This window comes from Aquarana catesbeiana, linkage group LG04 (assembly GCF_042186555.1).
Source record: "Aquarana catesbeiana isolate 2022-GZ linkage group LG04, ASM4218655v1, whole genome shotgun sequence".
NCBI classification, from domain to species: domain Eukaryota; kingdom Metazoa; phylum Chordata; class Amphibia; order Anura; family Ranidae; genus Aquarana; species Aquarana catesbeiana.
In genome coordinates, this window is record NC_133327.1 from 485062481 (window position 1) to 485076714 (window position 14234).

Genomic DNA, 14234 nt, shown 5'->3' on the forward strand with positions numbered 1-14234 from the left:
GTTGAGTGCAAGTGGTCTGGTATGGTTCCAGGGTGGCGCACACTACTCTCTCCTTTCCTTGCCAGCCAGTAGGGATGGGCCGAACACCCCCATGTTCGGTTCGCATCCAGAACGTGCGAACAGGCAAAAAATTTGTTTGAACACGCGAACACCGTTAAAGTCTATGGGACACGAACATGAAAAATCAAAAGTGCTAATTTTAAAGGTTAATATTCAAGTTATTGTCATAAAAAGTGTTTGGGGACCCGGGTCCTGCCCCAGGGGACATGTATCGATGCAAAAAAAGTTTTAAAAACGGATGTTTTTTCGGGAGCAGTGATTTTAGGAATGCTTAAAGTGAAACAATAAAAGTGAAATATTCCTTTAAATTTCATACCTGGGGGGTGTCTATAGTATGTCTGTAAATTAGCGCATGTTTCCCATGTTTATAACAGTCCGAGAGCAAAATGACATTTCTAAAGGAAAAAAAAATCATTTAAAAGTGCTAGCGCTAGTGCCGGCTATTAATGAATTGTCAGTCCCGACAATACACATAGAAGTCATTGAAAAATTTTTAAAAAATGCGTGGGGGTCCCCCAAAATTCCATTACCAGGCCCTTCAGGTCTGATATGGATATTAAGGGCAACTCCGCGCCAAAATTTTTAAAAACATGGCGTGAGGTTCCCCCCAAAAATCCATACCAGACCTGTATGATTTTAAGGGGAACTCAGCGCCAAAATTTAAAAAAACACACCAGACCCTTATCCGAGCACACAACCTGGCAGGCCGCAGGAAAAGAGGGGGGGGCGGGAGAGAGCCCCCCCAACTGTACCAGGCCACATGCCCTCAACATGGGGAGGATGTCCCCATGTTGATGGGGACAAGGGCCTCATTCCTACAACCCTTGCCCGGTGGTTGTGGGGGTCTGCAGGCGTGGGGCTTATCGGAATCTGGAAGCCCCCTTTAACAAAGGGGACACCCAGATCCCGGCCCCCGTATGTGAATTGGTAAGGGGTACATTGTACCCCTACCATTTCACAAAACGAGAGTGTCAAACGCACAGGGTCCTGCAGGAGTTGTCAAGCTAGCACCGTGTCATTGGCTGGGTGCCTCCGGTGAAGGCAGGATCCTGTGCGTGTTCCTCGCTGGAGTTGCTGGAGATCATCCATCGTTGGAGATCGAGAATTGGATTACATCGCTGGAGTAGGAGCATGGATTTATTGGATTAGATCACTGGAATCTCTTTTTTATTTTTTTATTTTTAATAAAGGACTTGTCCCAAGCCGTCTCCTGTGGTTTTTTAACATTTTGACACTTTCTTTTATTGTACTGCAGGTTATCAATTAGATGTGATGGCTGCATTGGTTTTCTTTTTTAGGCTTTTTTTCCTTTATTTTCAACTGGTGATCCTGCCAGTCTGTTGTTTTTCAAAAGAACAAGCTGTCTTGCAGATGTAGCAGTTACAGGGAAGAGGCAAACTATTTACTGCTGACAGGGGTGCTTACAACCATCAGCTTTAACTTTCTCTCAGGTCAATCACATAATTGGCACAGCTAATGAAAGTAAAGTGCCCTATTCTATGGTAAAAGGGGAATGACCCACAATGAAAACCATCATTTTCCAACATGTAAGAAACTTTTTGTTAAACAGGACCAATGCTTATATTATTGCACAAATGTTGACTGCTACAAGACAAGTTTAACTCAAGTAATGCTCAGATCAAGTCTGATTCTTGAAAGAAAAAGTCATGCACAGGCTGTGACCACCCTAAGGTTTCCTAGCAATTAAATATTATGAATATTAGTGTGTAGTTTTTTAAACACAGGCCATGGTGTGTAAAAAATTGCATAAAACTGTTACCTAATTCTTCGCAGGCTTGCTTTCCGTCATCTTCCAAATAGTTATCAGAGAGGTCAAGTACTTCCAAGTTTCTAGTATTTTTCAAATTATATGCTATTGGAAATAAATTAAAAAGTGGTTTAGTAAAATCTATTAATTTGATTTTTTTTCATATTCTTTATTTAAGGAAAGACAGAGACATACAGTCATAGACCCAGAGCAGAGTATCTACGTAGTATCACATAGTTAGTAAGGTTGAATAAAGACACCAGTCCATCCAGTTCAACCTGAGTGAGTGTGGGTGTGTGTTTACAATTGTCTCATTCCCTGTACATTGTGTCTCATTAAGATACTCATCTATTATATTATTATTTAAAATCTAAAGTATCTAAGTATCTCTGCTCTGTGTTCAAGCCTACAATGCATTCTTTAACCAATAATCAAAGAAGATCAATCGTATACATGTGGAAGATGTGAAAAGTAATAGACAACTGTGGGATGGGAGTCCCACAGGAATGGCAGAAACCCCCTATGTCTGCAAGATACCAATATTCATAGGCTACTACTTTCCATACTAGAAGAAGAGAGAAAACAAAGAGGGCAAGTGAGACATGATCGAAGTAGAACAGATGTCCCAATCCTAATAAATTAGCTGCTATGCCATTCCAAACCAATCATGTACCTATACCCACCAATGACCAGACCACACCAGAGTTTGAATACAAATTGGCCATAGCAGCCTTTGAGTAACATGTAACAAAAGTAACAAAAATCAATTCTTTTAAAACAGAAAAATATGTATTAAGGTAGCTGATCTTTGGAGGCAGTACACCCAAAACTGGTTAATTGTATCTGCGGAACAATAGGCCCCCAGCTGCAACACACCAGCTTGGAGACAATGACCAAACTATCCACAGAGACCTCTATGTTCCCAGTTAACCCATTGTTAAGTGGCACACCCAGGCCGTTATTTGACAGTTTTGTGCATGTTGTAATGGGCCAAGAAATGCACATCATAATCCAGTCCTGGAGGATGAGACATGGAGTATTCTCCATGAAATGTAACCACTTGACCTCTGGAACGTTTTACTCCCTACATGACCAGGCCATTTTTTGCTATTCAGCACTGTGCTACTTTAACTTGCTCGTGCAACAATGTACGCAAATTAAATTTATATAAACACAAATAGAGCTTTCTTATGGTGGTATTAAATCGCCACTGGGTTTTTCATTTTTTTTTCCATAAAGTTTTTATTGAAGTGAGTAAAGTATACAGAAGGACATTTTCACATATAATGTTAAAAGAATATAGAGAAGATAATTGGTAGAACATTGAATCACATTGAATTGCATGAAATATTTAACCAGTTGCCGACCGCCGCACGACGATGTACGTCGGCAGAATGGCACGGGCAGGCAAAAGGACTTACAGGTACGTCCTTGCCTGCCCGCGGGTGGGGGGTCCGATCGGACCCCCCCCCCGGTGCCTGCGGCGGTCGAATTCAGGTCAGGAGCGATCAAAGGTGAGGGGGGAGGCCACTCATTCGAGGCTCCCCCCTCGCGATCGCTCCTGGCCAATGACGGGCTTCCTCGGCTTCTGTGAATGTAAACAGAAGCGGAGGAAGTGATGTCACTCTCCTCGAGCCGGTCTTTTCGTTCCGGCGCCGAGGAGAGAAGACATCCAAGTAAGTTTGCACCAACACTACACTAACAGTAGAACACGCAGGCACACTTGTCACCCCCCAGTCACCCCCCAGTCACCCCCTGATCACCCCCCCTGTACCCCCTGTCACACTGACACCAAAAGCAGTTTTTTTTTTTTGATTATTGCATTGGTGTCAGTTTGTGACAGTTATAAGTGTTAGGGCAGTTAGGGTTAGCCCCCTTTAGGTCTGGGGTACCTCCTTTAGGTCTAGGGTACCCTCCTAACCCCCCTTATAAAGTTTTAACCCCGTGATCACCCCCCGTCGCCAGTGTCACTAAGCGATCGTTTTTCTAATTGCTGTATTAGTGACACAGGTGACGCTAGTTAGGGAGGTAAGTATATAGGTCCGCCGTCAGTGTTTTATAGCGACAGGGACCCCTATATACTACCTACTAAAGGTTTTAACCCCCTGATTGCCCCCTAGTTAACCCTTTCACCAGTGATCACCATATAATTGTTACGGGTGACGCTGGTTAGTTAGTTTGTTTATTATAGTTTATTATAGTTTATTATAATTTTAGGGCACCCGCCATTTATTACCTTATAAAGGTTTAACCCCCTGATCGCCCAGCGGTGATATAAGTTAAGTTTTTAGGGTCAGATAAGGTCTGCGTCGCCCCTCGCAGCATCAGGTTAGTGCCAGTACCGCTAATACCCACGCACGCAGCATACACCTCCCTTAGTGCTATAGTATCTGAACGGATCGATATCTGATCCGATCAGATCTATACTCCCCAGCAGTTTAGGGTCCCCCAAAAAAAACGCAGTGTTAGCGGGATCAGTCCAGATACCTGCTAGCACCTGCGTTTTGCCCCTCGGCCCAGCCCAGCCCACCCAAGTGCAGTATCGATCGATAACTGTCACTTACAAAACACTAAGCACACATAACTGCAGCGTTCGCAGAGTCAGGCCTGATCCCTGCGATCGCTAACAGTTTTTGGTAGCGTTTTGAATCAGTCGCTGACAGTCAGGAGCTTTTTTGCCTGTGAGTCTCACTAGTGTACCCCTAAATTTAGAGCCCAAAATGGCAAATCGAAGGTACACTAGTGAAGAGGCCTACACGTTTCTGAGCATGACAGATAGTGAAGTCACTCATCTGTCAGATTCAGGCTCAGAATATGATCCTGTAGAGGACAGCGGCTCCATGACAGATAGCTCTGACGACGGAATTGTGGTCCCTGCTAGGGTCAGGTGTACCAGACCCCAATCTTCTTCTTCTGTCCTTGAAGTGCAAGAACCGCAGGTCCCTCGTATGGAGCAGAGAAGTACTAGCGCCGCTATTCCTTCTGGTGAACTGGCAAGCACCAGCGGCCTAGTACACCCTGGTCGTACATCCAGCACAGCAGTATCACGTGGTGACGTGGCGAGTCCCATAAGTGCAGTTCAAGCTGGTGAGGTGGCAAGCACTAGTAGTGTTCCACTGCCACCAATAAGACGAACACAGGCCCATCGTGCCCATAGTGCCCTTCCTGCTGCATTCGCCAATCCGAATTGGGTACCCACCACTTCTGCAGCACCCGTACTGCCCCCATTCACTGGCCAACCCGGAATTCAGGTGGAAACAGTTGATTTTACGCCACTGGATTTTTATTCACTGTTTTTCACCGAAGATCTCTATAGATCTATTGTGGACCAAAGCAATTTATACGCTGGTCAACACATCGCCGCTATTCCCCAGTCCTCCCTTGCCAGAGATTGGAAACCAATTACGGTTTCCGAATTTAAGCTCTTTCTGGGCCTTTCCCTCAACACGGGCATAATTAAAAAGAGTGAGTTGCGGTCATATTGGTCCACTGACCAATTTACCATATGCCCGTGTTCTCTGCTTCCATGGCCAGGGCACGATACGAGCAGATTTTGCGGTTCATACACTTCAACGACAATGAACTCTGTCATCCTCGTGGAGACCCTGAATACGATCGGCTCTACAAAATTCGGCCCCTCGTAAACCACTTCAACCAACGTTTTGCAGACTTGTTTACTCCCCATCAAGTTGTCTACGTTGATGAATCCCTGATTAAATTTTCTGGCCGCTTGTCATTCAAACAGAACCTTCCCAGCAAGCGTGCCAGATACGGGGTCAAGATGTATAAGCTCTGTGACAGGGCCACAGGCTATACATGTAGTTTTATGGTTTACGAGGGCAAAGATAGTCACGTAGAGCCGACAAACTGCCCTGACTACATAGGAAGCGCTGGCAAGATAGTGTGGGACTTGGTGTCACCCTTATTCGGAAAGGGGTACCATTTATATGTGGACAATTATTACACGAGCGTGCCACTTTTTAGTCACCTTTTTGATCATCAAATTGGAGCATGTGGCACCATGCGACCTAATCGCCGGGGCTTTCCCCAGCGGCTTGTAGGGGAGAGAGCCTGCTTGCAGTGTAATAATTTGCTCGCTATGAAGTGGAGGGACAATAAGAATGTTTTTGTTCTTACCTCCCTTCATGCAGACACGACGGTCCAAATTACTACGGCGATTGGTGTTGTGGAGAAACCCCTCTGTGTCCATGAATATAACCCAAATATGGGAGGGGTGGACCTCAACGACCAGTTGTTGGCGCCGTACCTAATTGCCCGTAAGGCCAGACGCTGGTACAAAAAAGTGTCTGTATACTTATTTCAATTGGCTTTGCTAAACGCTCATGTGCTATACAGAGCTTCAGGATGGACTGGATCCTTCCTTAAATTCCAGGAAGAGATCGTCAGAGCCCTTCTGTATCCAGACGGTGCTCCACCTCACCTTCCCCAACCAAATGCAGTAAGCCGGCTGCATGAGAGGCATTTCCTTATGTCCTCCGGAGTACCCCTACCCAACGAGCCCCCCAAAGAAAATGTTGTGTCTGCAGAAAGCACGGATTTAGGCGTGTCCTGGCAATCCTGGTCTTTGCATTGGTGAATGTTTTGAGCGCTACCATACACTAGTTGAGTTTTAGCGTAGGTACAGCATTGCACAGACTAGGACACACTTTCACAGGAAAACTGGAACCGTTACCGTTTTAAAAGTTACAGTTATTTAAAAAAATGTAAAAAAAAAAAAAACACACAAAAAAAAAATATAAAATAAAAAAACAAAAATAGTTGTTGTTTTATTGTTCTCTCTCTCTCTATTTTCTCTCTATTGTTCTGCTCTTTTTTACTGTATTCTATTCTGCAATGTTTTATTGTTATGTTTTATCATGTTTGCTTTTCAGGTATGTAATTTTTTTATAGTTTACTGTGTTTTAACCATTTTTTTGTTTTCAGGTACGCCATTCAGCTGCAGCGCGGATTTATTTATCTTGACAGCAACAGCGTTTGCACCCACGATACATAAAGCCGTGACTCCAGCGCTGTCAGAGGTGATTTCACCACCACAGTTACATACTTCAGCATATATGCCGAAGCGTGGGGGCAGCAGTGGGTGGAGGAGCGATTTGCTCCTGCCTTTTGTGGGAGGATGCCCCCATGCTTCGGCATATATATATTTTAGGTAGGCACAGGTTGCGTTAAATGTTTTATTTTTTACTATGTTTTTTTTTGTATTTGCTTTGCAGGTATGGTAAGTATTACTGTTATACTGTAATGTTACTTTGTTTTTTGTTAACCATCATTTGCTTAGCAGGTACGCCATTCAGTTGCAGCACGGATTTATTTATCTTGACAGCAACAGCGTTTGCTCCCACGATACATAAAGCCGTGACTCCAGCGCTGTCAGAGGTGATTTCACCACCACAGTTACATACTTCAGCATATATGCCGAAGCGTTGGGGCAGCAGTGGATGGAGGAGCGATTTGCTCCTGCATTTTGTGGGAGGATGCCCCCATGCTTCGGCATATATATATTTTAGGTAGGCACAGGTTGCGTTAAATGTTTTATTTTTTACTATGTTTTTTTTTGTATTTGCTTTGCAGGTATGGTAAGTATTACTGTTATACTGTAATGTTACTTTGTTTTTTGTTAACCATCATTTGCTTAGCAGGTACGCCATTCAGTTGCAGCACGGATTTATTTATCTTGACAGCAACAGCGTTTGCTCCCACGATACATAAAGCCGTGACTCCAGCGCTGTCTGAGGTGATTTCACCACCACAGTTACATACTTCAGCATATATGCCGAAGCGTTGGGGCAGCAGTGGATGGAGGAGCGATTTGCTCCTGCATTTTGTGGGAGGATGCCCCCCATGCTTCGGCATATATATATTTTAGGTAGGCACAGGTTGCGTTAAATGTTTTATTTTTTACTATGTTTTTTTTTGTATTTGCTTTGCAGGTATGGTAAGTATTACTGTTATACTGTAATGTTACTTTGTTTTTTGTTAACCATCATTTGCTTAGCAGGTACGCCATTCAGTTGCAGCGCGGATTTATTTATCTTGACAGCAACAGCGTTTGCACCCACGATACATAAAGCCGTGACTCCAGCGCTGTCAGAGGTGATTTCACCACCACAGTTACATACTTCAGCATATATGCCGAAGCGTGGGGGCAGCAGTGGGTGGAGGAGCGATTTGCTCCTGCCTTTTGTGGGAGGATGCACCCATGCTTCGGCATATATAAACGGTGCATCTATGCCCATCATTAGAAGTGGGTGGATGAAGGGAGGTATTCTAATGGTGGGCATACCCACCGATCAATATCTTTTTTTCGTTCAGCCCACAGGCTGCATGAAAAAAAAGTTTACAATATATGCCCAACAAGGACCAGCAACGTACTGGTATGTTGCTGGACTTTGAGTGGTTATACCAGAATGATGCCTGCAGGTTTAGGTATCATCTTGGTATCATTCTTTTCAGCCAGCGGTCGGCTTTCATGTAAAAGCAATCCTAGCAGCTAATTAGCTTCTAGACTGCTTTTACAAGCAGTGGGGGGGAATGACTCCCCCCCCCCACCGTCTTCCATGTTTTTCTCTGGCACTCCTGTCCCAACAGGGAACCTGAGAATGCAGCCGGTGATTCAGCCAGCTGACCATAGAGCTGATCAGAGACCAGAATGGCTCCAAACATCTCTATGGCCTAAGAAACCGGAAGCTACGAGCATTTCATGACTTAGATTTTGCTGGATGTAAACAGCGCCATTGGGAAATTGGGAAAGCATTTTATCACACCGATCTTGGTGTGGTCAGATGCTTTGAGGGCAGAGGAGAGATCTAGGGTCTAATAGACCCCAATTTTTTCAAAAAAGAGTACCTGTCACTACCTATTGCTATCATAGGGGATATTTACATTCCCTGAGATAACAATAAAAATGATTAAAAAAAATAAAAATGAAAGAAACAGTTTAAACATAAGATAAAAAAGCAAAAAAATAAAAAAAAAAAAAAAAAAAAGCACCCCTGTCCCCCCCTGCTCTCGCGCAAATGCGAACGAAAGCGTCGGTCTGGCGTCAAATGTAAACAGCAATTGCACCATGCATGTGAGGTATCACCGCGAAGGTCAGATCGAGGGCAGTAATTTTAGCAGTAGACCTCCTCTGTAAATCTAAAGTGGTAATCTGTAAAGGCTTTTAAAGGCTTTTAAAAATGTATTTAGTTTGTCGCCACTGCACGTTTGTGCGCAATTTTAAAGCATGTCATGTTTGGTATCCATGTACTCGGCCTAAGATCATCTTTTTTATTTCATCAAACATTTGGGCAATATAGTGTGTTTTAGTGCATTAAAATTTTAAAAAGTGTGTTTTTTTCCCAAAAAAATGCATTTGAAAAATCGCTGCGCAAATACTGTGTGAAAAAAAAAAATGAAACACCCACCATTTTAATCTGCAGGGCATTTGCTTTAAAAAAATGTATAATGTTTGGGTGTTCAAAGTAATTTTCTTGCAAAAAAAAATAATTTTTTCATGTAAACAAAAAGTGTCAGAAGGGCTTTATCTTCAAGTGGTTAGAAGAGTGGGTGATGTGTGACATAAGCTTCTAAGTGTTGTGCATAAAATGCCAGGACAGTTCAAAACCCCCCCAAATGACCCCATTTTGGAAAGTAGACACCCCAAGCTATTTGCTGATAGGCATGTCGAGTCCATGGAATATTTTATATTGTGACACAAGTTGCGGGAAAAAGACATTTTTTTTTTTTTTTGCACAAAGTTGTCACTAAATGATATATTGCTCAAACATGCCATGGGAATATGTGAAATTACACCCCAAAATACATTCTGTTGCTTCTCCTGAGTACGGGGATACCACATGTTTAGGACTTTTTTGGAGCCTAGCCGCGTACGGGATCCTGAAAACCAAGCACCGCTTTCTAAGGGCGTAAATTTTTGATTTCACTCTTCACTGCCTATCACAGTTTCGGAGGCCATGGAATGCCCAGATGGCACAACCCCCCCCCCCCCAAATGACCCCATTTTGGAAAATAGACACCCCAAGCTATTTGCTGAGAGGTATAGTGAGTATTTTGCAGACCTCACTTTTTGTCACAAACTTTTGAAAATTGAAAAAAGAAAAAAAAAATACATTTTTCTCGTCTTTCTTAATTTTCAAAAACAAATGAGACCTGCAAAATACTCACCATGCCTCTCAGCAAATAGTTTGGGGTGTCTACTTTCCAAAATGGGGTCATTTTGGGGGGGTTTGTGCTATCTTGGCATTTTATGGCCTTCGAAACTGTGATAGGTAGTGAGGAGTGAAATCAAAAATTTACGCCCTTAGAAAACCTGAAGGCGGTGATTGGATTTCGGGGACCCGTATGAAGCTAGGCTCCCAAAAAGTCCCACACATGTGGTATCCCCATACTCAGGAGAAGCAGCAGAATGTATTTTGGGGTGTAATTCCACATATGCCCATGGCATGTTTGAGCAATATATCATTTAGTGACAACTTTGTGCAAAAAAAAAAAAAATTGTCACTTTCCCGCAACTTGTGTCAAAAAATAAAATATTCCATGGACTCAACATGCCTCTCAGCAAATAGCTTGGGGTGTCTACTTTCCAAAATGGGGTCATTTGCGGGGGTTTTGTGCCATCTGGGCATTTTATGGCCTTCAAAACTGTGATAGGTAGTGAGGAGTGAAATCAAAAATGTACGCCCTTAGAAATCCTGAAGGCAGTGATTGGTTTTCGGGGCCCCGTACGCGGCTAGGCTCCCAAAAAGTCCCACACATGTGGTATCCCCATACTCAGGAGAAGCAGCTGAATGTATTTTGGGGTGCAATTCCACATATGCCCATGGCCTGTGTGAGCAATATATCATTTAGTGACAACTTTTTGTAATTTTTATTTTTTTCTGTCATTATTCAATCACTTGTGACAAAAACAATAAATATTCAATGGGCTCAACATGCCTATCAGCAATTTCCTTGGGGTGTCTACTTTCCAAAATGGGGTCATTTGGGGGGGTTTTGTACTGCCCTGCCATTTTAGCACCTCAAGAAATGACATAGGCAGTCATAAACTAAAAGCTGTGTAAATTCCAGAAAATGTACCCTAGTTTGTAGACGCTATAACTTTTGCGTAAACCAATAAATTTACGCTTATTGACATTTTTTTTTACCAAAGACATGTAGCCGAATACATTTTGGCCTAAATGTATGACTAAAATTGAGTTTATTGGATTTTTTTTATAACAAAAAGTAGAAAATATCATTTTTTTTCCAAATTTTCGGTCTTTTTCCGTTTATAGCGCAAAAAATAAAAACGGCAGAGGTGATAAAATACCATCAAAAGAAAGCTCTATTTGTGGGAAGAAAAGGACACAAATTTCGTTTGGGTACAGCATTGCATGACCGCGCAATTAGCAGTTAAAGCGACGCAGTGCCAAATTGTAAAAAGTGCTCTGGTCAGGAAGGGGGTAAATCCTTCCGGGGCAGAAGTGGTTAAAAAAAATAGAATTGGCATACATAAGACAAATAACGTAATATGTTATGGTTTTGTCGCTTCAAGATTCAAGATAATATATACATGAGAACTGTCGTTCTTCAATGGGTGAGGGTCGATATGAGTTGTGTCTAAGATTGTGTCTAATCTTCTAACTATTTTGTTTAATGTTATGCTCAATAAGGCAGTATATAAAGGGAGAAACAGATTAAAAAAAGGGGAGGGGGGAGAAGGTGAGGGGGGAGGGGGCTTCCAAGACTATCTTTTGTGCTCAATTGGAGTTGATGATAATAAATATTATGGTTGGAGAGGTAGTACTTCTTCGTGATGTTGGTATGTAGGACCCGTTTCCCTACAAGGACTGCCTTAGGGACTGATTTGAGTCTGTCAGAGAGTATAGTATTCTGGGTTTAGTTTTCAGAAGTGAGATCGTTACCCGTTATTCATAGAGTATGCATAAGTGGATTTGAAACGTTGCCATTTGTACCATGTCGCTGTGAATTTGGATAGTGTTTCATGAGAGATGCTGATCAGCTCTTCGATGTTTTCGATATAATTAAGTCTGTGGTACCACTCCTGGGGTCACTCCACTCTCGTTGGAGCAGATGGAGAACGCCAATGACAAGGGATACATTGTCTAGCTGCATTTATCATAAACATGTTGAGTGATTTGAGGTATCGACTTTTGGGGATTTTGGTGTGATGAAGTAGGTAGGTAGCAGTGGAAAAATCATTATTATGGGATGTGACTGAGATGATGGTGGAGCATAGTACCGTCTTCCCTGTCACATCGCCAACACCTGTCTGAGTTAGAGTTCTAAAATTTGTGGAGCAGTGAGGGGGTTCTGTACCATTTTGAAAGGATCTTATATCCGCATTCTTGGGTAGCCACATTAAGGGAGCCCTTGTGGGTATATGTACAGATTAAATGTATAGGAAGATCTTGCGAGCCACAGATGGGTTAATGCCTCCAAATTAAACCTTTAGTGATACAGCTGCAAACACTAATCACGTTTCATACCCGTGCAAAATAGTAATATAATCAAATAAGTGTGTCTGCGCTAGAAAAACTATAAAAAAATATCAATCAATATGTGAGGAAAAAAAAAAAATTATTGAATGTTGAAAAAAACAATATACAGTAAATTGCGATCTATGACAAGTATTTAGTGATATGGTCTACAAAGTATAACGTGCACAAAAATCATATACCAAAATTCCAAGTGCAAACTCTTTCAATAAGGTGATCAATACAGTTCATAAATAAATATTGTATAGTGCATAAATATAGTGTCCATCTCCAGTGATATCCATCATGCTCATCCAAAAAGTGAAAATATATAACATGCTCCTGTGCTCCTCCAGTGACCCCCAAAAGCATATGCGCTCACCTCAGAGCGTGTGACACAGTACCTAAACTATGTCAAATCACGCTTGGGAGCCACCCCTGGGCTCTAACAGATATGATGATGTTGTCCTCCACTTTACTCAGCATTCCATTTCATAAATGAAAAGAAAAGAAACTCCATAGTGTAACATTGCAAAACAAATGTTTATTCCAAATATAAACTCCCCTCTTGGGGTACTCACATTGTGTAGGTGCGTGAGTGCACCATCCTAATCAAGGTTTCACTTGTGAAAAAACGAAAGCGCTGGTATGGCGTGCGGTGTGGTATACTCCTCTCATCTGCTCCTCCGTGCTGACAGCTCCGTCCTGGCCCCTCCCCTACACGTGTTCGGCACAGGGATCACGTGCCTTCATCAGGGGGATCTGTATATGTACAGATTGTTTCCCATTCAGAGCCTGTGATTTCGATATCAAGATCCTGCTCCCAAGAAGAGAACGGCTTGCTGGAGAACGCTAAACTGTCATTAAAGAGAGATGTATAGAGGGCAGATATGAGATGTCTTTGGGGAGTTGTTTTGGAACATATTTCCTCTAGGATGGTTAATTCTCTTGTCCAATGTTGTGTAGAAGTCCTTTTGGTCAGGAAGTGTTGTAGTTGTTTGTATGTCCATCTCGGGATGTGATTGGGAGATAGATTGGCGTTTAGATCTTCCAGTGATAAGAAGGTTGCTCCTATATTGAAGAATTGGTGTGCTCGTATGTTTTTGTAGGGACAAATATGGATAAGGAAGTTATCGTTTGTTCTAGGGGGGAACTCAGGGTTTCCGCGTAGTGGAGTAAGAGGGCTCAGCCACGGAGTAGGAGTTGTTGCTTTGGTTGCATTTTGGAATATTGTCAGGGTAGTGCCTATTAAAGGGTATTGTTTAATGTGAGTTTGAATGTGATGTAGATGTATCTACAGTAAAGATCTCAAGGATTGCGAGGTAGTGGAATGCTCTAGTGTGACCCAATGTTTTACATCTTGAGGATATTCCAATCAATTATCCTAGTTAAGTGTGTCACCCAGTAATATCGGCGTAGGTCAGGGAGGGCTATTCCACCCTTATCTTTTGGGAGGGTAAGACGGTCATATTTAATTCTTGCCGGTTTGTTTCTCCAAATAAAAGAGGAGCAGGTCTGTGTAAAGGAGTTAAATAAGAACGTGGGGATTTGTATTGGGATTGTTTGTAGTAGGTAGAGAAACCGTGGGAAAATCGTCATTTTGAGGAGTGAAGCCCTGCCAAACCAGGACACATTGAGAGTGTTCCATCTTTTTAAATCTTCCCTGGTTTCTTTTAAGACTGGAGCAAAATTCTCTTGGAAGAGGTTTGAGAGTGATTTTGGTATTTTAATTCCTAGATACGTAATTGAGTTTTTAGCCCAGTTGAAAGGGAAGTTGGCTTGGTATTGTGATACTGTTTCTGGTGTTAATGTTATGTTCAAAGCATTTGATTTAGAATAGTTTATTTTAAGATTGGAGATTGTTTGAAAAAGCTTTAAATCTTGTAGGAGATTTGGTATCAAAATGT

At 42.4% G+C, this 14234-nt stretch overlaps 1 protein-coding gene across 2 annotated transcripts in view; it reads right to left on the minus strand.

Moving 5' to 3' along the window:
* NLRC4 (NLR family CARD domain containing 4) overlaps positions 1-14234 on the minus strand; it is a 630421-nt gene that overhangs the window by 198878 nt on the left and 417309 nt on the right. For both annotated transcript variants that reach the window (XM_073627642.1, XM_073627641.1), the window contains one exon: positions 1841-1933. In XM_073627642.1, the coding sequence (XP_073483743.1) occupies positions 1841-1933 (93 nt within the window). The remainder of the gene's footprint in view (positions 1-1840; positions 1934-14234) is intronic.